Below are 25,301 nucleotides of genomic sequence, written 5' to 3' on the forward strand. Positions count from 1 at the left end.
CGTTCAGGTTCCTTCAGGCTCCAGCGGTGCGTTCAGATTCCTTCTCTCTCCAGCGGTGCGTTCAGGTTCCTTCTCTCTCCAGCGGTGCGTTCAGGTTCCTTCAGGTTCCAGCGGTGCGTTCAGGTTCCTTCTCTCTCCAGCGGTGCGTTCAGGTTCCTTCTCTCTCCAGCGGTGCGTTCAGGTTCCTTCTCTCTCCAGCGGTGCGTTCAGGTTCCTTCTCTCTCCAGCGGTGCGTTCAGGTTCCTTCTCTCTCCAGCGGTGCGTTCAGGTTCCTTCTCTCTCCAGCGGTGCGTTCAGGTTCCTTCAGGCTCCAGTGGTGCGTTCAGGTTCCTTTTCTCTCCAGTGGTGCGTTCAGGTTCCTTCTCTCTCCAGCGGTGCGTTCAGGTTCCTTCTCTCTCCAGCGGTGCGTTCAGGTTCCTTCTCTCTCCAGCGGTGCGTTCAGGATCCTTCTCTCTCCAGCGGTGCGTTCAGGTGCCTTCTCTCTCCAGCGGTGCGTTCAGGTGCCTTCTCTTCTCTTCAGTGGACAGTCTTCTTCTCCCACCACCATGTGGTGGAGGTAGAAATACAGCAAGGTCCTTGCAACTCTCTGAATACTGTATTGATATGCAGTACTTAATACTGTATTGATATGCAGTACTTAATACTGTATTGATATGCAGTACTGAATACTGTATTGATATGCAGTACTTAATACTGTATTGATATGCAGTACTTACCTCTGCTCATTCCTGAATGACCGGATTATTGAGTCAGCTGAGAAGCGAAAGGTTTGGTTGGACCTCATGCCAGATCTCCCTCATGGGCAAACCATGGTTGACCACATGGTCAATGACGGAGCCCTAATCTCATCAGAGATGATGGTTCTTCTCCCTCGTCCTCATTGTCCTCTTCCTCCTCCTCTTACTCTCACTCCTCCTCCTCTTCCTCCTCCTCTTCCTCCCCCTCACCTCTCTCAATATTGCCAACATCCAACAAACCAGGAGCTCACCTGTGACCTTTTTATGGCAAATTGCTGATTGCATATTGCACAACAGTCTTTGGAGTTGAGAAATGTGTGGTATGGAATGGGAATTAGAGTCTAGAGCAGTAAATGTGCTTGGAGTTCAGCAGGATTGGTTCATTGTGTCTGATATTCCAATAAATGTGTTTAAACAATTGTGAAAAACTGTAAGTGCCTTCCTGCTCCAGCGGTGCGTTCATGGTCCCCCAGTGGTGCATTCAGGGTCTCCCAGAGCTGCGTTTAGTTTAAGGTTTAGGTTAGGTTAGTTTAAGGCCAGGTTTATGTTAGGTTTAGAGGTGAACTGGTTTATCTTTGTCTTAAAACCTCATGAAAAAGTGAAAAGGTTTGGTGATAATTAGCAGGTTTTTAATTACAAGCTTTTCATTATAGTATTATGTGACATTTTGAAGAGAAAACCATGAAAAACGACTGTTTCCTGGTGTCATTGAACACATCACAACTTTATTAATAACACTTTTGAACATGTAGAGAGACTATCTATCTATTTATTTATCTATCATCCATCCATCAATCTATCAATAAATAAGTCCCTGATCCCGGTGGATCCCTCCGGGATCAGAGGTCGTCGTCGTCCTCGCTGGCCCCCGTCCCCAGGTCCTTGTCCAGGTCCAGGTCCAGGTCCAGGTCCAGACCCAGCTCCTTCTGCTGCTCCTCCTGCACCTGCAGCTCGGCCTGCAGCACCTGCAGGTGCGCCGTCCGCCGGGTCCTCAGCAGGCGCCGCGGGAACGGGTTCATGTCCCCGAAGGCGATGGCCGCCAGCTTCCTGCACACAGAGGGAGGTGATGTCATAGGGGGCGTGGCCCAGCTGTGATGTCATCACGGGGCGTGTGACGTCACCAGGGGGCGTGGCCCACCGCCGTGACATCACCAGGAGGGGGCGGAGCCCGCCGCCGTGACGTCATCAGGAGGGGGCGGAGCCTACCTGCCGTCGGAGATGGTCCTGGTGCAGCAGCGCAGGTACTGGTAGATCTCCACGCCGTCGCTGAGTCGCAGGAGCTCGTCCTGCTTGTACTTGAAGATGGCCAGAGCGTAGCGGAACAAGACCTGCAGAAACAGCACACCTGAACGCACCTGAACGCACCACGATCACTGCACCTGAACGCACCTGAACGCATCTGAATGCACCACGACCACTGCACCTGAACGCACCTGAATGCACCACGACCACTGCACCTCAACGCACCTCAACGCACCACAATCACTGCACCTGAACGCACCACGATCACTGCACCTGAACGCACCTGAACGCACCTGAATGCACCTGAACGCACCACGACCACTGCACCTGAACGCACCTGAACGCATCTGAATGCACCACGACCACTGCACCTGAATGCACCTGAACGCATCTGAATGCACCACGATCACTGCACCTGAACGCACCTGAACGCACCTGAACGCACCTGAATGCACCTGAATGCACCTGAACGCACCACGATCACTGCACCTGAACGCACCACGATCACTGCACCTGAATGCACCTGAACGCACATGAACGCACCTGAACGCACCACGATCACTGCACCTGAACGCACCTGAACGCACCTGAACGCACCTGAACACACCACAGAGCGTAGCGGAACAAGACGTGCAGATACAAACTTACTGAGTTGCGGTGCGTTCAGGCGCCCCCCCTTGCTGCCCTCGTACAGGAAGGCCCCCCCCCCCAGCGGTGCGTTCAGGCCCCCCCCCCCAGCGGTGCGTTCAGGCCCCCCCCAGCGGTGCGTTCAGGTACCTTGCTGCCCTCGTACAGGAAGGTGTCCCCCCCCAGCGGTGCGTTCAGGTACCTTGCTGCCCTCGTACAGGAAGGCCCCCCCCCCCCAGCGGTGTGTTCAGGTACCTTGCTGCCCTCGTACAGGAAGGCCCCCCCCCCCAGCGGTGCGTTCAGGTACTTGCTGCCCACGTACAGGAAGGCGTCCCCCCCCCAGCGGTGCGTTCAGGTACTTGCTGCCCACGTACAGGAAGGCGCCCCCCCCCCCCAGCGGTGCGTTCAGGTACCTTGCTGCCCTCGTACAGGAAGGCGTCCCACAGCGGCAGCAGCAGGTCCGATGCCAGATTCTCCACGAAGACGACCAGGAACCAGCCGAGCGAGACCAGCGTCACGTCCACGTCCCGCGCCTGCAGGTGCGCCGCCAGCCGGGGCAGCTTCTCCTCCAGCAGGTCCTTGAGCACCCGCTGGTCCGCCTGGGCCCCCAGCAGGGGGGGGGCGTAGTAGCCCGGGGGCAGCAGGGCCTCCACCACCGCCACCAGCAGCCAGAAGGAATCCTCCTCGTCCTGCAGGACCAGCAGGGCCAGGGCCGCCAGCCTGGGGGAAACGTTAGCGTAGACATGCTAAAGCTCAGCATAAACGTTAGCTTAGACATGCTAAAGCTCAGCATAAAATGTTAGCTGTAACATGCTAAAGCTCAGCATAAACGTTAGCTTTAGCATGCTAAAGCTCAGCATAAACGTTAGCTTAGACATGCTAAAGCTCATCATAAACGTTAGCTTAGACATGCTAAAGCTCATCATAAACGTTAGCTTTAGCATGCTAAAGCTCATCATAAACGTTAGCTTAGACATGCTAAAGCTCATCATAAACATTAGCTTAGACATGCTAAAGCTCATCATAAACGTTAGCTTTAGCATGCTAAAGCTCATCATAAACGTTAGCTTTAGCATGCTAAAGCTCATCATAAACGTTAGCTTTAGCATGCTAAAGCTCATCATAAACGTTAGCTTTAGCATGCTAAAGCTCATCATAAAACGTTAGCTTTAGCATGCTAAAGCTCATCATAAACGTTAGCTTTAGCATGCTAAAGCTTGTCATAAACGTTAGCTGTAACATGCTAAAGCTCATCATAACCGTTAGCTTTAGCATGCTTAAGCTCATCATAAAACGTTAGCTTTAGCATGCTAAAGCTCATCATAAACGTTAGCTTTAGCATGCTAAAGCTCATCATAAAATGTTAACTTTAGCATGCTTAATCTCATCATAAAATGTTAGCTGTAACATGCTAAAGCTCAGCATAAAATGTTAGCTTTAGCATGCTAAAGCTCATCATAAATGTGAGCTTTAGCATGCTAAAGCTCATCATAAAAGGCAGTAGCCCCCCAACCTGTTGAGGCCCTGGCAGTAGCCCACGGCGGCGTTGTGCCAGCTAAAGGCTAGCAGCACGCGGCGCAGCTGCTGGAGGGCGGGGCTTGACGGGGAGGAGAAGTGCTGATTGGTCGTCAGGGTTCGATGCAGGTCCAGCTGGATCTGATGGGAGGCTGGATGGAGGGATGACCGAGTCTGTTCACACAACTGGAGGAAGGAGGGATTAGAGGGAGGATGGATGATGGATGGATGGATGGATGATGGATGGATGATGGATGGATGATGGATGGATGGATGATGGATGGATGATGGATGGATGGATGGATGGATGATGGATGGATAAATGATGGATGGATGGATGGATGGATGATGGATGATGGATGGATTAATGGATGGATGGATGGATGGATTAATGGATGGATGGATGGATGGATGATGGATGGATGATGGATGGATGATGGATGGATGGATGATGGATGGATTAATGGATGGATGATGGATGGATTAATGGATGGATGGATGGATGATGGATGGATGATGGATAGATGGATGATGGATGGATGGATGATGGATGGATTAATGGATGGATGGATGGATGATGGATGGATGATGGATGGATTAATGGATGGATGGATGGATGGATTAATGGATGGATGATGGATTAATGGATGGATGGATGATGGATGGATTAATGGATGGATGGATGATGGATGGATGATGGATGATGGATGATGGATGATGGATGATGGATGGATGATGGATGGATGGATGATGGATGGATGATGGATGGATGGATGGATGGATGGATGGATGGATGATGGATGATGGATGGATGATGGATGATGGATGGATGATGGATGGATGGATGATGGATGGATTAATGGATGGATGGATGGATGATGGATGGATGGATTAATGGATGGATGGATGGATGGATGGATGGATGGATGGATGGATGGATGGATGGATGTATATACCGGTGTAGACCGGTTTAGACAGTCTGCACCGGTCCAGATAGATCTAGAACCGTCTAGACAGAAAGGTGAAATCTTGCAATCTGATTGGTTGTTAACTGTGGTATAATGATCTGATTGGTTGTTAACTGTGGTATAATGATCTGATTGGTTGTTAACTGTGGTATAATGATCTGATTGGTTGTTAACTGTGGTATAATGATCTGATTGGTTGTTAACTGTGGTATAATGATCTGATTGGTTGTTAACTGTGGTATAATGAGCTTATACCACGGCTTCTATTCTAAAGTCTCATCACAGCAGATCATTCCACGTCAGGGAAGCAACAATGTTTCCATGGCAACAACCAACTGGTACAGATTTGTTGACGGTTACAGCAGGTAGAAAAAAGTAGCTGGTGTTAAAGTTTATTTTTTATTTTCGTTAACAATTAATGAGTCATGTTGAGGGTGAACTTTGATCTCCGGGGAGGAGCTAACGATGGATGGATGGTTTGAGGAGTTCCTGTCTCCGACATGCGGAGCTACATCTGGAGAGATGGACTATTGTTTTGTAACGGGTTGAGCAGGCGACTAATCTAAACCTTACCCTGAACGGCGATGCGGGTTCGATTCCAGTCGCGGCATATTTTGCCTTCCTACGTGTCTGTCTTTTACTGCGATTCTGGACCGGTGTAGACGGTTCTGGACCGGTGTAAACGGTTCTGGACCGGTGTAGACGGTAGACCAGGGGTGTCAAACTCATTTTTCTTTGACCAATTTTTTTCTCGCGGTCCGCACGCTCAAAATAACAAAAACTGTGTGGAAAATTTTTTCTCTAATTCTTTTTTTTTTTTTTACTATTGTCATCTAATTCAATATCAGTTTAGTTAATTTTAAAGGAAATATGCACTTTGTTTACACTCTAATTATGTAAAATATATTTCTTCAGGATCTTTTCTTGAAATTTCTCGTTTTTTTTCAAATTATGTATAAGATACTTTTAATAACATTTTACAAAGATAAACAGAAACAAGTATGTTTTTCTTATATTTTGCTTTTTTATAGGAAATATAATTAAAAGCAAAATCTTTCTTATTACATCCTAGAGTGTTTCTTTGTGATTTAGAGATTTTTCCAGTACAATTAAGTGTATTTATTTTTAAAAATTTGCGCGGATATTTACGCCAGTGTGCTGAAAAAGTCAGAACTTCTTTTAACTGTTTTACTTTGTCACTATCCTCGTATTCAAAACTGAAATTCTCAGAATAAATATCTTCTATCATCTTTTTTAGCAGTGATATTTTTCCTGCGAAAATATATAATAGTAGTCAGTTAATAAAAATAAACGACTGTCTACAAAGAAATAAAATCGGCAAATTCATTCTAGAAAACAAAAAAAATGTCAAACTGCTGCATCTGCTGCACATCTGCTTTGTGGAATAACGATGGATTTGTAGAAGAAATATATTATGGGATATGCTGCGATTCATGGCAATTTTGTATGCCTTCCTTTTTAGTAAATTAATATTTCGTTTTTTTGCGTTGGAAACTTCTTGCGGGCCGCACATTTGGAACCCCTGGTCTAGACGGGTTTAGACGGGGTCTCACCTGCTGGTAGCGCTGCGGGTGCCGCTCCCTCAGGGTCCTGGTCCTGGTCCGGACCAGCCAGCGCCAGATCCGGGGCCGGTACTCCGGCGGGACGCCCCCCCTCAGCAGGGCCTTCAGCTCCGGGGACGGACTCAGGTCCTGGTCCGAGCGGCCGGCCAGGAACCGGGCCCAGCGGGCCAGCAGGGGGCGCTCCGGTCCTTGCTGGGGGGACAAAGGGGACGGGGGTCAGACCACCGACCCGGACCTGTGGGCCGGACCGACCCGGTGGACCTGCTGGACCTGCACCTGCAGCCGGAGGTTGTGCGACCGGATTTCCAGCGCCTGGATCTTGGCCAGCAGCTTCATGTCCTCCACCTCATAGTCCGGCAGGATCTTGAACCCGTACTGGTCGTGGTCCAGCGGGACGGCGGTCTTTGGCGGGACCCCCGTCTCCATCGTCCCCCCTAGAACGTCCTCGATGGTCCTCTGGACGGCCTCCTGCTGGCTCCGGTCCAGAGATTTGTCCTCCTGCAGCTTCCGCAGGACGCCCAGGTAGCGGCTCTCCACCTGGCAGAGGGAGGACTCCAGGTGGGAGCACTGTAGCCAATCAGAGGACAGGATACAAATGACGGCCCAATCAGAGGACAGGAGACAAATGACGGCCCAATCAGAGGACAGGAGACAAATGACGGCCCAATCAGAGGACAGGAGACAGGTATCAAGCCAATCAGAGGACAGGGGGCACAATCAGGAGACAGGAAACCAATGATGAGCCAATCAAAGGACAGGAGACAGGTACCCTGTTTTTCCATCTCCGTAATATTGCAAAAATTAGGAAAATCCTCTCGCAGAGTGATGCAGAAAAACTAGTTCATGCGTTTGTATCTTCTAGACTGGATTACTGTAATGTGTTGTTAGCAGGATGTCCAAGTAATTTGCTGAATAGGCTCCAGCTGATCTAGAATGCAGCAGCACGAGTACTGACAGGAATCAGCAGGAGAGACCACGTCTCTCCAGTGTTAGCGTCGCTCCATTGGTTACCCGTAAAATTCAGAATCCAATTTAAAATGTTATTACTTGCGTATAAAGCCCAAAACGGCTTAGCTCCGCAGTATTTACAAGACCTGATAGTGCCTTATGTTCCTGGCAGAGCTCTCCGCTCTCAGAGTGCAGGTTTACTCGTAGTTCCTAGAGTATCTAAATGTAGATTTGGAGGGAGGGCGTTCTGCTATCAGGCACCACTACTATGGAACCAACTTCCAATCTGAGTTAAGGAGGCTGACACCACCTCCACCTTTAAAACTAAACTTAAAACCTTTCTGTTTAGTAAAGCCTATAGTTAGTGTTTAGTAAACCTCTAGCTGGTGTTGGTAAATCTCTAGGTAGTGTAAACTCTAGTGTGTTAGAGTCAGTAGTCATAGTTGCAGCTATAGAACAAGACTATAATAGTTGGTCTCAAATATAGCTTGGTGGTACATATGCTGCTATAGGCTTATGCTGCAGGGGGGCACCGACATGATCCACTGGGCGGTACCTCTCACCCTTCTTCTCCTCTCCTCTTCCCTTCCTCTCTTCTCCATTACCATTTTTATCTATTATAAATATCTCATAGCTATCGTTTTTGTCCATCGTTCCTGTAGTTTCTTGTGCCGGCCCCCCTTTTTTCTCTTTTGTGCATGTTTGCAGGCCGGAGCCTCGGGAGCTAGGTTTCTTCCCTCCTAAAGGGGAGTTTTTCCTTGCCACTGTTTAAGGCTTTTCTCCCACTAGGGGAGTTTTTACCTGCCATTGTTTATGTAATAACTGCTCGGGGGTTTATTTTCATGTTTATGTTCATGTTTATGTTTATGTTTATGTTCATGTTCTGGATCTCTGGAAAGCGTCTAGAGACAACATCTGTTGTATTAGACGCTATATAAATAAAATTGAATTGAATTGAAGTACCCGGCCAATCAAAGGACAGAGGACACGGGACATGTGGCAGCACAATCAAGGGACAGGGGACAGGCCTCTGGCCAATCAGAAGTCGGGGAAATCAGAGGACAGGCTACGGACCAGTTAGAAGACAGGAGACAGACAACAAGGCAATCAAAGGACAGGGGGCAGACCAGGAGCCAATCAGAGGACAGGGGACAGGTCTGGGGGACAGGGGACAGTTCTGGGGGACAGGGGACGGGTCTGGGGGACCGACCTTCACCATCAGACTCTTCTCCGTCTCCGAGCTTTTCCTCCACAGGCGGGTCAGCTGGAAGATCTCAGAGTTCAGGAACCGGTTCTGGGTCTGGTACGCCTCCAAGTCGTCCTGCAACACAGAACCAGAACCTGGACTGGTACCCCGTCTCAGAACCAGAGTCTCAGAACCAGAACCAGAACCAGAACCCAACTCCTGGTCCCGGTACCAACACCAGAGTCCGGATACGTCACCTTCAGGTCGTCCACCTGCTGCTGGAGCCACCTGGAGGTCTGGGAGTCCGGACCCCCCACCGGAGACCGAGACCGGGTCGGTAAGGGGGACCGGGCCGGAGACCGGGTCGGTAAGGGGGACCGGGCCGGAGACCGGGTCGGTACGGGGGACCGGACTGGCTCGGACAGACCGGAGGTCACCTGGTCGGACAGCTTCTGGATCACCTGCAAGAACCAGGTACACGGTTAGCGGAGGGGGCGCCTGCAGGGACCCGGTCTGAGGTCCAGACCCGGTCTGAGGTCCAGGATATATAGTTATCTTTAGCTTGCTAAAACCCAGGATATAAAGCTAGCTTTAGCTTGCTAAAACCCGGATATAAAGCTAGCTTTAGCTGGCTAAAACCCGGATATAAAGTTAGCTTTAGCTTGCTAAAACCCGGATATATAGTTAGCTTAAGCATTATGAAACCCAGGATATAAAGTTAGCTTTAGCACGCTAAAACCCGGATATATAGTTAGCTTTAGCATTATGAAACCCGGATATAAAGTTAGCTTTAGCACGCTAAAACCCGGATATAAAGTTAGCTGTAGCACTGTGATGCAGCACACCACCTGCTGCTGGGCCTGGTTCTGGTCCCGGAGATCCCGGACCTCCTCCTGCAGCCGGGCCAGCCGGGCGTCCCGGTCGGCCAGCCGGGCGTCCCGGTCGGCCAGCCCCGCCCTCAGTAGCCCCGCCTCCGCGGCGGCGTCCTCCAGGCGCCGCTGAGCGTTAGCCGCCTCCACGGCGGCGTCCTCCAGGCGCTGCTGGGCGTTAGCCGCCTGGCGCTGGCCGTGGCGCAGCAGCTCCAGGCGCCGCTGCTCGCCGTCCTCCGCCAGGAACTCGGCGCACGACCTTTTCTCCAGCTGAGCTGCTTCCAGGGCCCTGTGGAGGATCAGGACCAGCTCCTGCAGGAGGAGATCTTCATCATTAAACTCATCTTCATCATCATGTATGGTGTCCCGCAGGGTTCAGTGCTAGGGTCTGCTAGCAGGGTCCAGTTCTAGGGTCTGCTAGCAGGGTCCAGTGCTAGGGTCTGCTAGCAGGGTCCAGTGCTAGGGTCTGCTAGCAGGGTTCAGTTCTAGGGTCTGCTAGCAGGGTTCAGTTTTAGGGTCGGCTAGCAGAGTTCAGTTCTAGGGTCTGCTAGCAGGGTTCAGTTTTAGGGTCTGCTAGCAGGGTTCAGTTTTAGGGTTGGCTAGCATGGTCCAGTGCTAGGGTCTGCTAGCAGGGTTCAGTTCTAGGGTCTCAATGTTCGTTGCTATGCTGATGATACGCAGCTGTATTTGTCTATGAAGATGAACCAGAACTGTTAGCTAAACTTCAGACAAGTCTTAGGGACATCAAGGATGGAGGTTCAATAACTTGTTACTAGTCAGTGTTTAGTAAACCTCTAGTTAGTGTTAGTAAACCTCTAGTTATTGTTTAGTAAACCTCTAGTTAGTGTTTAGTAAACCTCTAGTTAGTGTTAGTAAACCTCTAGTTAGTGTCAGTAAACCTCTAGTTATTGTTTAGTAAACCTCTAGTTATTGTTTAGTAAACCTCTAGTTAGTGTTAGTTAACCTCTAGTTAGTGTTTAGTAAACCTCTAGTTAGTGTTAGTAAACCTCTAGTTAGTGTTAGTAAACCTCTAGTTAGTGTTAGTAAACCTCTAGTTAGTGTTAATAAACCTCTAGTTAGTGTTAGCAAACCTCTAGTTAGTGTTTAGTAAACCTCTAGTTAGTGTTAGTAAACCTCTAGTTAGTGTTAATAAACCTCTAGTTAGTGTTAGTAAACCTCTAGTTAGTGTTAGTAAACCTCTAGTTAGTAAACCTCTAGTTAGTGTTAGTAAACCTCTAGTTAGTGTTAGTAAACCTCTAGTTAGTGTTAGTAAACCTCTAGTTAGTGTTAATAAACCTCTAGTTAGTGTTAGTAAACCTCTAGTTAGTGTTTAGTAAACCTCTAGTTAGTGTTAGTAAACCTCTAGTTAGTGTTAGTAAACCTCTAGTTAGTGTTAATAAACCTCTAGTTAGTGTTAGCAAACCTCTAGTTAGTGTTAGTAAACCTCTAGTTAGTGTTAGTAAACCTCTAGTTAGTGTTAATAAACCTCTAGTTAGTGTTAGCAAACCTCTAGTTAGTGTTAGTAAACCTCTAGTTAGTGTTAGTAAACCTCTAGTTAGTGTTCAGTAAACCTCTAGTTAGTTAGTGTTAGTAAACCTCTAGTTAGTGTTTAGTAAACCTCTAGTTAGTGTTAGTAAACCTCTAGTTAGTGTTAGTAAACCTCTAGTTAGTGTTCAGTAAACCTCAAGTTAGTGTTTAGTAAACCTCTAGTTAGTGTTAGCAAACCTCTAGTTAGTTAGTGTTAGCAAACCTCTAGTTAGTTAGTGTTAGTAAACCTCTAGTTAGTGTTAGTGAACCTCTAGTTAGTGTTAATAAACCTCTAGTTAGTGTTAGTAAACCTCTAGTTAGTGTTTAGTAAACCTCTAGTTAGTGTTAGTAAACCTCTAGTTAGTGTTAATAAACCTCTAGTTAGTGTTAGTAAACCTCTAGTTAGTGTTAATAAACCTCTAGTTAGTGTTAGTAAACCTCTAGTTACTGTTCAGTAAACCTCTAGTTAGTGTTTAGTAAACCTCTAGTTAGTGTTTAGTAAACCTCTAGTTAGTGTTAGTAAACCTCTAGTTAGTGTTCAGTAAACCTCTAGTTAGTGTTTAGTAAACCTCTAGTTAGTGTTAGTAAACCTGTAGTTAGTGTTAGTAAACCTCTAGTTAGTGTTAGTAAACCTCTAGTTAGTGTTTAGTAAACCTCTAGTTAGTGTTAGTTAACCTCTAGTTAGTGTTAGTTAACCTCTAGTTAGTGTTTAGTAAACCTCTAGTTAGTGTTAGTAAACCTCTAGTTAGTGTTTAGTAAACCTCTTGTTAGTGTTAGTAAACCTCTAGTTAGTGTTAGTAAACCTCTAGTTAGTGTTAGTAAACCTCTAGTTAGTTAGTGTTAGTAAACCTCTAGTTAGTGTTAGTAAACCTCTAGTTAGTTAGTGTTTAGTAAACATCTTGTTAGTGTTAGTAAACCTCTAGTTATTGTTTAGTAAACCTCTAGTTAGTTAGTGTTAGTAAACCTCTAGTTAGTGTTAGTAAACCTCTAGTTAGTTAGTGTTTAGTAAACATCTTGTTAGTGTTAGTAAACCTCTAGTTAGTGTTAGTAAACCTCTAGTTAGTGTTAGTAAACCTCTAGTTAGTTAGTGTTAGTAAACCTCTAGTTAGTGTTAGTAAACCTCTAGTTAGTTAGTGTTTAGTAAACCTCTAGTTAGTTAGTGTTTAGTAAACCTGTAGTTAGTGTTTAGTAAACCTCTAGTTAGTGTTAATAAACCTCTAGTTAGTGTTTAGTAAACCTCTAGTTAGTGTTAGTAAACCTCTAGTTAGTGTTTAGTAAACCTCTAGTTAGTGTTAGTAAACCTCTAGTTAGTGTTAGTAAACCTCTAGTTAGTGTTAATAAACCTCTAGTTAGTGTTAGCAAACCTCTAGTTAGTGTTTAGTAAACCTCTAGTTAGTGTTAGTAAACCTCTAGTTAGTGTTAATAAACCTCTAGTTAGTGTTAGTAAACCTCTAGTTAGTGTTAGTAAACCTCTAGTTAGTGTTAATAAACCTCTAGTTAGTGTTAGTAAACCTCTAGTTAGTGTTTAGTAAACCTCTAGTGTTAGTAAACCTCTAGTTAGTGTTAGTAAACCTCTAGTTAGTGTTAATAAACCTCTAGTTAGTGTTAGCAAACCTCTAGTTAGTGTTAGTAAACCTCTAGTTAGTGTTCAGTAAACCTCTAGTTAGTTAGTGTTAGTAAACCTCTAGTTAGTGTTCAGTAAACCTCTAGTTAGTTAGTGTTAGTAAACCTCTAGTTAGTGTTTAGTAAACCTCTAGTTAGTGTTAGTAAACCTCTAGTTAGTGTTAGTAAACCTCTAGTTAGTGTTCAGTAAACCTCAAGTTAGTGTTTAGTAAACCTCTAGTTAGTGTTAGTAAACCTCTAGTTAGTTAGTGTTAGCAAACCTCTAGTTAGTTAGTGTTAGTAAACCTCTAGTTAGTGTTAGTGAACCTCTAGTTAGTGTTAATAAACCTCTAGTTAGTGTTAGTAAACCTCTAGTTAGTGTTTAGTAAACCTCTAGTTAGTGTTAGTAAACCTCTAGTTAGTGTTAATAAACCTCTAGTTAGTGTTAGTAAACCTCTAGTTAGTGTTAATAAACCTCTAGTTAGTGTTAGTAAACCTCTAGTTACTGTTCAGTAAACCTCTAGTTAGTGTTTAGTAAACCTCTAGTTAGTGTTAGTAAACCTCTAGTTAGTGTTCAGTAAACCTCTAGTTAGTGTTTAGTAAACCTCTAGTTAGTGTTAGTAAACCTGTAGTTAGTGTTAGTAAACCTCTAGTTAGTGTTAGTAAACCTCTAGTTAGTGTTTAGTAAACCTCTATTTAGTGTTAGTTAACCTCTAGTTAGTGTTAGTTAACCTCTAGTTAGTGTTTAGTAAACCTCTAGTTAGTGTTAGTAAACCTCTAGTTAGTGTTTAGTAAACCTCTTGTTAGTGTTAGTAAACCTCTAGTTAGTGTTAGTAAACCTCTAGTTAGTGTTAGTAAACCTCTAGTTAGTTAGTGTTAGTAAACCTCTAGTTAGTGTTAGTAAACCTCTAGTTAGTTAGTGTTTAGTAAACCTCTTGTTAGTGTTAGTAAACCTCTAGTTAGTGTTAGTAAACCTCTAGTTAGTTAGTGTTTAGTAAACCTGTAGTTAGTGTTTAGTAAACCTCTAGTTAGTGTTTAGTAAACCTCTAGTTAGTGTTAGTAAACCTCTAGTTAGTGTTTAGTAAACCTCTAGTTAGTGTTTAGTAAACCTCTAGTTAGTGTTAATAAACCTCTAGTTAGTGTTAGTAAACCTCTAGTTAGTGTTCAGTAAACCTCAAGTTAGTGTTTAGTAAACCCCTAGTTAGTGTTAGTAAACCTCTAGTTAGTGTTTAGTAAACCTCTAGATAGTGTTAGTAAACCTCTAGTTAGTGTTTAGTAAACCTCTAGTTAGTGTTAGTAAACCTCTAGTTAGTGTTTAGTAAACCTCTAGTTAGTGTTAACCTCTAGTTAGTGTTTAGTAAACCTCTAGTTAGTGTTAGTAAACCTCTAGTTAGTGTTAACCTCTAGTTAGTGTTCAGTAAACCTCTAGTTAGTGTTAACCTCTAGTTAGTGTTTAGTAAACCTCTAGTTAGTGTTAATAAACCTCTAGTTAGTGTTAGTAAACCTCTAGTTAGTGTTTAGTAAACCTCTAGTTAGTTAGTGTTTAGTAAACCTGTAGTTAGTGTTAGTAAACCTCTAGTTAGTGTTAGTTAACCTCTAGTTAGTGTTTAGTAAACCTCTAGTTAGTGTTAGTAAACCTCTAGTTAGTGTTAGCAAACCTCTAGTTAGTGTTAGTAAACCTCTAGTTAGTGTTAGTAAACCTCTAGTTAGTGTTAATAAACCTCTAGTTAGTGTTTAGTAAACCTCTAGTTAGTGTTAGTAAACCTCTAGTTAGTGTTAGTAAACCTCTAGTTAGTGTTAGTAAACCTCTAGTTAGTGTTTAGTAAACCTCTAGTTAGTGTTAACCTCTAGTTAGTGTTTAGTAAACCTCTAGTTAGTGTTAGTAAACCTCTAGTTAGTGTTAACCTCTAGTTAGTGTTCAGTAAACCTCTAGTTAGTGTTAACCTCTAGTTAGTGTTTAGTAAACCTCTAGTTAGTGTTAATAAACCTCTAGTTAGTGTTAGTAAACCTCTAGTTAGTGTTTAGTAAACCTCTAGTTAGTTAGTGTTTAGTAAACCTGTAGTTAGTGTTAGTAAACCTCTAGTTAGTGTTAGTTAACCTCTAGTTAGTGTTTAGTAAACCTCTAGTTAGTGTTAGTAAACCTCTAGTTAGTGTTAGCAAACCTCTAGTTAGTGTTAGTAAACCTCTAGTTAGTGTTAGTAAACCTCTAGTTAGTGTTAATAAACCTCTAGTTAGTGTTTAGTAAACCTCTAGTTAGTGTTAGTAAACCTCTAGTTAGTTAGTGTTAGTAAACCTCTTGTTAGTGTTAGTAAACCTCTAGTTAGTGTTAGTAAACCTCTAGTTAGTGTTAGTAAACCTCTAGTTAGTGTTAGTAAACCTCTAGTTAGTTAGTGTTAGTAAACCTCTAGTTAGTGTTAGTTAACCTCTAGTTAGTGTTAGTAAACCTCTAGTTAGTGTTTAGTAAACCTCTAGTTAGTGTTTAGTAAACCTCTAGTTAGTGTTAGTAAACCTCTAGTTAGTGTTAGTAAACCTCTAGTTAGTGTTAGTAAACCTCTAGTTAGTGTTAGTAAACCTCTAGTTAGTTAGTGTTAGTAAACATCTTGTTAGTGTTAGTAAACCTCTAGTTAGTGTTAGTAAACCTCTAGTTAGTGTTAGTAAAGCCTCTAGTTAGTGTTAGTAAACCTCTAGTTAGTGTTAGTAAAGCCTCTAGTTAGTGTTAGTAAACCTCTAGTTAGTGTTAGTAAACCTGTAGTTAGTGTTTAGTAAACCTCTAGTTAGTGTTAGTAAACCTCTAGTTAGTGTTAGTAAACCTCTAGTTAGTGTTAGTAAACCTCTAGTTAGTGTTAGTAAACCTCTAGTTAGTTAGTGTTTAGTAAACCTCTAGTTAGTGTTAGTAAACCTCTAGTTAGTGTTAATAAACCTCTAGTTAGTGTTAGTAAACCTCTAGTTAGTGTTAGTAAACCTCTAGTTAGTGTTAGTAAACCTCTAGTTAGTGTTCAGTAAACCTCTAGTTAGTGTTAGTTAACCTCTAGTTAGTGTTTAATAAACCTCTAGTTAGTGTTAAACCTCTAGTTAGTGTTAGTAAACCTCTAGTTAGTGTTAGTAAACCTCTAGTTAGTGTTAGTAAACCTCTAGTTAGTGTTAGTAAACCTCTAGTTACTGTTCAGTAAACCTCTAGTTAGTGTTAGTAAACCTCTAGTTAGTGTTATTAAACCTCTAGTTAGTGTTTAGTAAACCTCTAGTTAGTGTTAGTAAACCTCTAGTTAGTGTTATTAAACCTCTAGTTAGTGTTAGTAAACCTCTAGTTAGTGTTAGTTAACCTCTAGTTAGTGTTTAATAAACCTCTAGTTAGTGTTAAACCTCTAGTTAGTGTTAGTAAACCTCTAGTTAGTGTTAGTAAACCTCTAGTTAGTGTTAGTAAACCTCTAGTTAGTGTTAGTAAACCTCTAGTTACTGTTCAGTAAACCTCTAGTTAGTGTTAGTAAACCTCTAGTTAGTGTTATTAAACCTCTAGTTAGTGTTTAGTAAACCTCTAGTTAGTGTTAGTAAACCTCTAGTTAGTGTTATTAAACCTCTAGTTAGTGTTAGTTAACCTCTAGTTAGTGTTTAGTAAACCTCTAGTTAGTGTTAGTAAACCTCTAGTTAGTGTTAGTAAACCTCTAGTTAGTGTTTAGTAAACCTCTAGTTAGTGTTAGTAAACCTCTAGTTAGTGTTATTAAACCTCTAGTTAGTGTTAGTTAACCTCTAGTTAGTGTTAGTAAACCTCTAGTTAGTGTTAGTAAACCTCTAGTTAGTGTTAGGAAACCTCTAGTTAGTGTTAGTAAACCTCTAGTTAGTGTTAGTAAACCTCTAGTTAGTGTTTAGTAAACCTCAAGTTAGTGTTAGTTAACCTCTAGTTAGCGTTAGTAAACCTCTAGTTAGTGTTAGTTAACCTCTAGTTAGTGTTAGTTAACCTCTAGTTAGCGTTAGTAAACCTCTAGTTAGTGTTAGTGAACCTCTAGTTAGTGTTAGTTAACCTCTAGTTAGTGTTTAGTAAACCTCTAGTTAGTGTTAGTAAACCTGTAGTTAGTGTTTAGTAAACCTCTAGTTAGTGTTAGTAAACCTCTAGTTAGTGTTAGTAAACCTCTAGTTAGTACTAGTTAACCTCTAGTTAGTTTAGTACCATCCTCCTCACCTTCTGAGCCTTCACCTCCTCCACCAGCATGAGCTTCTCCTGCTCTGGCGTCACGGACGAGCGGCGGGTCTTGGTCCTCCTGCCGCTCAGCGGCGACGCCCCGCCCTCCGCCGGATCGGCCAATGGGAGAGGAGGGGGCGGGGCTTCTGCTGGGCGGGATGGAGGCGGGGTCCGGGGTGGAGTCCGGGGCGGGGTCTCTGCAGGAAAGACGCTCCGCCTCTTCTTCAGGCTGTGGACCGAGTTTCTGTTGGAGAGAGCAGAACTGAAGCAGGAACTACCCCCCCTCGGACCAGCAGGGAACTCATTTTTTTATTTCTTATTTGTAAGTGTACTTTATTTATATAGCACCTTACATCAACCTACAGGTGAACCAAAGTGCTTGCAGAATAAAGCAATAAAACATACCATCAAGACCATAGTATAAAAAAGTGTCGCCACACTACTGGGTATTAAAAGTCACCCTGAATGAATCCGTTTTCAGTTTAGATTTAAAATGGCCCAGGTCAGAGATGGTGGTAAGTCCCAGGGGAGCTGATTCCAGAGCCAGGGGCAATTGAAGAGGGTTGGTCTGCCCAGTACTTCTGCTTTGACCTGGGCACTTCTGTAGTACTGTAGTACTGTAGTACTGGAGTACTGTAGTACTGTAGTACCGTAGTACCGCAGTACTGGAATACCGGAGTACTGGAGTACTGGTCACCCCAGTGCTTCTGCTTTGACCTGGGCACTTCTGTAGTACTGGAGTACTGGAGTACTGTAGTACTGGAATACCGGAGTACTGGAGTACTGTAGTACTGGAGTACTGGAGTACTGGAGTACTGTAGTACTGGAGTACTGGAGTACTGTAGTACTGGAATACCGGAGTACTGGAGTACTGTAGTACTGGAGTACTGGAGTACTGTAGTACTGGAATACCGGAGTACTGGAGTACCTGAGTACTGGAGTACTGGAGTACTGTAGTACTGGAATACCGGAGTACTGGAGTACCTGAGTACTGGAGTACTGGAGTACTGTAGTACTGGAATACCGGAGTACTGGAGTACTGGAGTACTGGTCACCCCAGAGCTTCTGCTTTGACCTGGGCTCTTCCAACAAACGTTGGTAGGAAGATGTCAGAGCTCTGCCAGGCTCACACACCGTTAAAAGCTCTGATAAATAAGGAGGGCAAGGCCGTTCTGAGCTTTAAAAACAAACATCAAAAGTTTCAAATCAACTCTAAAACGAACAGGCAGCCAGTGAAGGGAATAGAGGACTGGGGTGATCTGCTCTCGTCTGGGTGTGTTTGTTACGGGGTGATCTGCTCTCGTCTGGGTGTGTTTGTTACGGGGTGATCTGCTCTGGTCTGGGTGTGTTCGTTACGGGGTGATCTGCTCTCGTCTGGGTGTGTTCGTTACGGGGTGATCTGCTCTGGTCTGGGTGTGTTCGTTACGGGGTGATCTGCTCTCGTCTGGGTGTGTTTGTTACGGGGTGATCTGCTCTCGTCTGGGTGTGTTTGTTACGGGGTGATCTGCTCTTGTCTGGGTGTGTTTGTTACGGGGTGATCTGCTCTCGTCTGGGTGTGTTTGTTACGGGGTGATCTGCTCTCGTCTGGGTGTGTTCGTTACGGGGTGATCTGCTCTCGTCTGGGTGTGTTTGTTACGGGGTGATCTGCTCTCGTCTGGGTGTGTTTGTTACGGGGTGATCTGCTCTCGTCTGGGTGTGTTTGTTAAAAGACGGACAGATGTATTTTGTACCAGCTGAAGACGCTAAAAGAAGATTGGGCGATGCTAACATAAAGTGCATTGCAATAGTCCAATCTGGAGCCGACTAGAGCGTGGATAGCTTTCTCCATGTCGTGGCGGCTCAAAAATGTTTTCACTTTTTTTTTTTCACTCGAGTACAGCGAAGGCCAACATACTGTTTCAGGCGTGACAGGAAGTGTGGTCCACTGTAGCAAAGGCTGCTGGGAGTTCCAGCAGCACTAACACAACAGGGTAATGTAATGTACTTTATGAAGTGAGATTGTATGTTTGATTTTGTATTTTATTTAGTGATGCACCGATTGTTCGGTAACCGAAATTGTTCGGCCGAAAATGGCAAAAAAACACTTTCGGTGTTCGGTGGAATAAGTGGGAAAAAAACGAACAATTAATAATGGCGTTGTAATATAAGGAAATAGACTGGCCGCTCCGTAACTGTTGCGCACCACAAACATAAATCGTTGGCCAACCAAAAACTAACCACATAAGAATTTTACCAACATTCACCAGCAGGTGGAACCAAAACAACATAAATCAATCTATTCCAGGTTTAGATGAGGAAATCAACAGCGAAGAGCGTGGAGTGAAGTGGTGCAAACATGTCAGCAGTGTGGAAGTATTTTAGAGTGGCAAAGAATAATACAAGAATGGCTGTTTGCAATGAATGTTCTGCTCAAATATCTAGAGGGGAAACATCTGCAAAGTCTTTCAGCTACAAGTTTGATTTATCATTTGAAATGATAAAAAACATTTTTATTGTTTTAAGGCCTATGTTACAATGTTCAGTCAGTTAAGCCTAACGTAAGCTCAAAGATGGCCAAAAAATGTATTTTGCTAATTTATTTTAAGTTATTGTTCTTTGCTGGTATAATGTCTGCTGGAATATTTAAGAAATGCTGGGAAATTAAAAAATGTTCAGTTTTTTATGTTCAACAAATGTTTTCTACCTTGTAATTTTGTAAAAGATTTTTTTCTTTTAAAAGCATGCCTAAATCAAATTAAATGCAATGGTGAAAAAATTGGCAAAATAAATGAAAAACTGTGAAGAACCATGTTCGGTATTGTTCGGTATTCGGCCAAGTGTTTATTATTATTTTCGGTTTCGGTTTCGGCCACAAATTTTCATTTCGGTGCATCACAAATTTTATTGTCTGGACCCCAGGAAGACTAGCTTTTGTTTTGGCGTCAGCTTAAGGGGATCCTTTTAAATAAACAAATAAACTACCCCCCGACCCAACCCGACCCCCCCCGCTGGACCAGCAGGAACTCCCCCCCCACTCACTGGATGTGGATGAGCGGGTGCTTGATGGACATGTTGGCGAGGCCCCCTCCCCCCCGGGGGGGGGCGCTGGCCGCCCCCTCCCCCACCAGGCCCAGGGGAGTCTCCATCGTCAGCAGGAAGTCTCCTGAAACACAAACAGGAAACACATGTTTACAGTCCCGCCCCCATATGGGCGTGGCTTCCCTTCACGCATCATTGACTACGTTTAGTGTTTCTCCATCCTGGTCCTCGTGGGGCCCTGTCCTGCATGTTTTAGATGTTTCCCTGCTTCAGCCGACTGTGATACAAGTACCTGTGTCACCAACAGAGCTGTGCAGACCTTGGTGACAAGTTAATTAGGAACATTAATTAGAATCAGGTGTGTTGGTTAGGAATGGGTGATATTTTACCGTTCACGATAAACCGTCAAAAAAATTCCCCACGATAAGAATTTGTATCTCACGGTAAAAACGATAAATTCCTGTTGATGATGTTTTTGTGTAAAACTGATTTATGGTTCTGAGTTAAATCCACGCACAACGTACGGAAAGGAAGAAAGAAAGAAAGAAAGAAAGAAAGAAAGAAAGAAAGAAAGAAAGAAAGAAAGAAAGAAAGAAAGAAAGAAAGAAAGAAAGAAAGAAAGAAAGAAAGAAAGAAAGAAAGAAAGAAAGAAAGAAAGAAAGAAAGATAAATTCCCGTTGATACGTGTTTGTGTAACAAACATGGAGGATCTGAGTCATTCCAGTTTTGCAGTACAGATGTAACTCATTTAATTGGTTTTTATTAAATCAATGTAATTGGTGTAGTTTAGTATTTAGTATCTTTTAGAGCAGTGTTTTGGCTCCAAAGACTGAATGTGGTGATAGATTTATAGTTACAAAGGTGGAGTTGAATTGGTATTTTTTTTATCGTCATTTTTATCGTTATAGGGATAAATGCCAGAAATTATCGTGATACATTTTTTAGTCTATACCGCCCATCCCTAGTGTTGGTGCAGGGAAACATCTAAAACATGCAGGACAGGGAACACGAGGACCAGGATTGAGAAACACTGGTTTACATGCAGTCAAAATTGGAGTTAAGGTCAATATTCTGGTTACTGAAACATTGGGAATAATCCGTTTCCATGCGTGAGCTAACAGGGTTATCCCTGTTTACATGGTAATTGTAATAATTTGGGATATTTGGATCAAACCAGCGACGCACGGAGAACGTCATGACGCAATTCCCGTCATTTCCACTTCTTCTTCCTGTATCCAAATCCAAGACAACAACAATAACAGCAGCACGGCGGATAATCAACAGCCCAGGAGAAGTGGTTTTGTTTCTCGGCACTGTGGTTCTCCTTTTTCAGCGTCTTCCAGCGGTGATTGATCTGGACTGGCGTTCCTACAAATCCCGCTTCGCGCAACTTTTAATAATAAATGCATATATATATCTGGAGATATAGGCATATATATAAATGTTCATATCCTTCATTACATTTATGAAGTGATTAGTCTCCTCCTGGTCTTGTGTTTCTCCGTGTTTAGAAGAACTTCCTGGACTCAAAAGAGCAGGATTCCTTGCGAAAAGAACATGTGCAGAAAACAAATTCCTGTTCCTTTTGATGTGGATATTCCGTTAGGCTAAACATGACCCAATATTCGGGTTTTAAAAGGAGTAACCCAGGGGTCATATTCAGGTTTTTAAAACCCGGAATATGAGCAAATTCCGGTTATTCAAAGGGGTTATTTGTGTTTACATGGCCGTGCAAAACCGGGTTTTTGCTAATATTCGGTTTTAAAAGGGTTATTGATGCATGGAAACGTAGTCATTAACAGGAGCTTTAGAAGCATCGGGTGGTCCCCGAGGCAGCAGGTCCTGGGTCTCCTGCAGGTCCTGCAGGTTCTGCAGGTCCTGGAGGTCCTGGAGGTCCTGGAGGTCCTGCAGGTCCTGCAGGTCCTGGAGGTCCTGGAGGTCCTGGAGGTCCTGCAGGTCCTGGAGGTCCTGGAGGTCCTGGAGGTCCTGGAGGTCCTGGAGGTCCTGGAGGTCCTGCAGGTCCTGGAGGTCCTGCAGGTCCTGGAGGTCCTGGAGGTGAACCACCACAGAACACCTGTTTGGATCCAGGTGGACTCAGACCAGAACGATCCGGTTCTTCCTCGTCAGCGGGCACAGAGACGGAGTCTCCTCGTCTCCTCGTCCTCCCGGCTCAGCAGACCAGTGAACCGGAGATCCTGCTGTGATCCTGAAGATCCGTCTGATGACTCACCGCCCCCCCCCCACAGGAAGGAGGTGGGCGGGGCCACACCCACTTCCTGACGGGGCCACACCCACTTCCTGTCCAGCTCAGGAAAACAAGTCCATGGGGATCCGACCCTGGAGGATTCTAGATGAAACCAGCAGACCGGACTGGAAACCTGAGACCAGTTTAACCATCAACCCAGCAGTTAAAACTCACCCAACCTCCAGTATTATTTCTTAGTTAATAAGTTACAGTTTATCTGAAAATGGTGTTAAAATCACTCACTAGATAGTCAACGGCTGGATTCAGAACAAGTGTCTTGCAATGATTTGGAAATCTCAGATTTCGGCAGACTTGCCCTGCTCACTCAAAAAGAGTAAAAGTGTGTCACCGGGTGCCAGTCCAAAAAAACATATCAAAAAATCAAAATCCGACAGCACTCTCTTAAAGTACAAAACTTTAATATGGTTTAAATCACTGCACAGCAGCAGGAAATCGGACGCGTTTCAGCTTACAGCCGTCCTCAGCAATGAATAATTAAGTGGGTGTCTCCCATTTATCAGAAGCCAGTAGATGGTGATTGTACCGTCACATATCTATTCCCGATGCCACTATGGATCTAGGCAAATTATGTTGTATTTTTTAGTGGATTCTTGGGTTTTCTGTGGCTTACTGAAATATCCTTCTAGTTGTATCAATTTATTATTTTTCTTTGATGTACTCATATTTTCTATTTTTTCTATTGTATTTAAATATTTTCATGGCTCTTCCATGATTGATGTATGATTTTTTTCTGATTGGTTTAGTGTTGATCAGAGTCAGCTGGCTTCTGATAAATGGGAGACACCCACTTAATTATTCAATGCTGAGGACGGCTGTAAGCTGAAACTGTCCGATTTCCTGCTGCTGTGCAGTGATTTAAACCATATTAAAATCTCAGATTTACCATTTATCAGTCAAAACATCAAGCATCATAAATGCTTTAAAAAAGGCCAAAGCCAACCCTTGTCACGAAATATAAAAATAAAAAATAGCGTTAAGAAAGAAAAGAGAAGAAAATAAGAGAAGAGATAACAGAAAATGGAGAAACGTAGCGACAATCTGGAGAAAAGTGGGTGGAAGATCGGCAGGTGAACCGGCAGCTGAGGAGAAGTTATGATGCAAACTTCAACATGATGATTTGAATGAGGCAAAATAACATGCTTTTTCTGTCCAATATATAGTTAGTTTGTTTCAGATGTACTGTAATTATTTTCTGTATAAAAATTTAATCTGGTGTTCAAAAAGTCTTTTTTCAAACTTGAGTCTTGAGAAAGAGGTGGTCGTCTTATAATCAGGGTCGTCTTATATTCGGGACAATACGGTAATCATAAGTGGACATTTTGTACCTGCAGTAACACATTTTTAGAATACCAACAATTTAAGTCCATAATAAGTAAATAATATAAACTCAATCAACTGGATCTGCAACTTCCCGCTAAGATAACAGAGTTACTTGATCTAAACACCCCAAAATTACTATCGAAACTCTACATGTTAATATCCAAAATAGATAACTGACGAGTTAGACCACCATGAGACCAGTTAGACCAGATAGGACCAGTTAGACCACCATGAGACCAGTTAGACCACCATGAGACCAGTTAGACCACCATGAGACCAGTTAGACCACCATGAGACCAGTTAGACTACCATGAGACCAGTTAGACCACCATGAGACCAGTTAGACTACCATGAGACCAGTTAGACCACCATGAGACCAGTTAGACCACCATAGGACCAGTTAGACCACCATGAGACCAGTTAGACCACCATGAGACCAGTTAGACCACCATGAGACCAGTTAGACCACCATGAGACCAGTTAGACCACCATGAGACCAGTTAGACCACCATGAGACCAGTTAGACCACCATGAGACCAGTTAGACCACCATGAGACCAGTTAGACTACCAAGGTTCTTTTGAAGGAAGGGGGACTTTCTAGTCCGGACTCACCTGTGCTGCTGCAGGTGTCGGGGGCGTGGCCTGTGCAGGTGTCGGGGGCGTGGCCTGTGCAGGTGTCGGGGGCGTGGCCTATGCAGGTGTCGGTCCGTCGGTGCTGCCAGCGCTTCACCTGCAGCTGCTGCAGCCAGTAGAGCATCAGTTCCCGGGTCACGGCCTGCGGGGGGGAGTATTCCCATCATGCAACAGCTTTAGCCATGCTAATCATCATGACATTCATCCAGTGTCTGCGCCATGGGCGGGCACCAGGGGGCAGTGCCCGCTTACTTCAGTCACTGTGCCCCCCCACTTTTCTTCTTTGGCGGTAAAGAAATATCCCAAAAGCGAACTATTGCGAAGGAGAGATTGTGAACGAAAGAGAGATTGCGAACGTGAGCTGAGTGTGTCCTGTGTATTTTCCTCTAACTCAGAGGGGGAACACTGTGAGTCTTTTTAGACATTTTGTTCACATTTTCACTGTCAACTGTGGATTCTGGTGTTTTCCTCTTTGCAGCAAGTTTAAACAAATCCTCCTCCATTACACTATCCTCCTCTCCATCCAACCCCATCCTGGTGGCAGTCTGTCCAGTCAGCCCCTTCAACAGAGCCTGACTTCTAGACTCTGCCATCTCGCTCTGTACACCGGTCGCTTCGCTCTGCGCAAAAACTTGCGCCCCACTTTGTGCCCCGCTGGGCGCCCCGCTCGGCGCCCCGCTCGGTGCTTCACCCGGCGTCCCACTTTGCGCCTCCCCCAGCGCCTCACCCGGGGCTTCGCCCGGCACCTCGCCTGGCGCAGCAGAGCCGGCTGTCAGCTCTGACTGCCGGCTCTGCTGCCTGCCGTTCCCCCGCTCTGTCGGGGCATGAACGGATCAACTTGATATATCGAAAACATGTATGTGACCTCGTTGTGTGTTACGAGTAAAACGTTTTCAGTCAAAGTAAAATGTGCGCTTCCTTGCATTATTTACACCTAAGTGATTTGATTTCTCCACATGTTTTAGACAGATTATTAATAGGAAAGCAGTGAGAATGCACTTTTTTCCTTAAAATGCTGTCCTACAGGACTGGTTTTGTGCCCGCCCTAATAAGCCTTGTGCCCCCTCTGAATATTTGCTCTGCGC

The 25,301-nt window shown here is 44.2% G+C and overlaps 1 protein-coding gene across 1 annotated transcript in view; it reads right to left on the reverse strand.

Annotated features, from left to right (window-relative positions):
• Window positions 1–1,501: 1,501 nt before the first annotated feature.
• Window positions 1,502–25,301, reverse strand: part of tbc1d2 (TBC1 domain family, member 2) — a 28,763-nt gene continuing 4,963 nt past the window's right edge. Inside the window, 12 exon segments of the mRNA XM_061724708.1 lie at window positions 1,502–1,784; window positions 1,944–2,065; window positions 3,020–3,326; window positions 4,120–4,307; window positions 6,664–6,864; window positions 6,949–7,239; window positions 8,831–9,117; window positions 9,120–9,267; window positions 9,655–9,987; window positions 16,979–17,222; window positions 19,997–20,120; window positions 24,196–24,358. Of these exon segments, the coding sequence (XP_061580692.1) occupies window positions 1,577–1,784; window positions 1,944–2,065; window positions 3,020–3,326; window positions 4,120–4,307; window positions 6,664–6,864; window positions 6,949–7,239; window positions 8,831–9,117; window positions 9,120–9,267; window positions 9,655–9,987; window positions 16,979–17,222; window positions 19,997–20,120; window positions 24,196–24,358 (2,616 nt within the window). The 3' untranslated portion in view covers window positions 1,502–1,576.

The sequence above is a fragment of the Cololabis saira genome, chromosome 7 (assembly GCF_033807715.1).
Source record: "Cololabis saira isolate AMF1-May2022 chromosome 7, fColSai1.1, whole genome shotgun sequence".
NCBI classification, from domain to species: domain Eukaryota; kingdom Metazoa; phylum Chordata; class Actinopteri; order Beloniformes; family Belonidae; genus Cololabis; species Cololabis saira.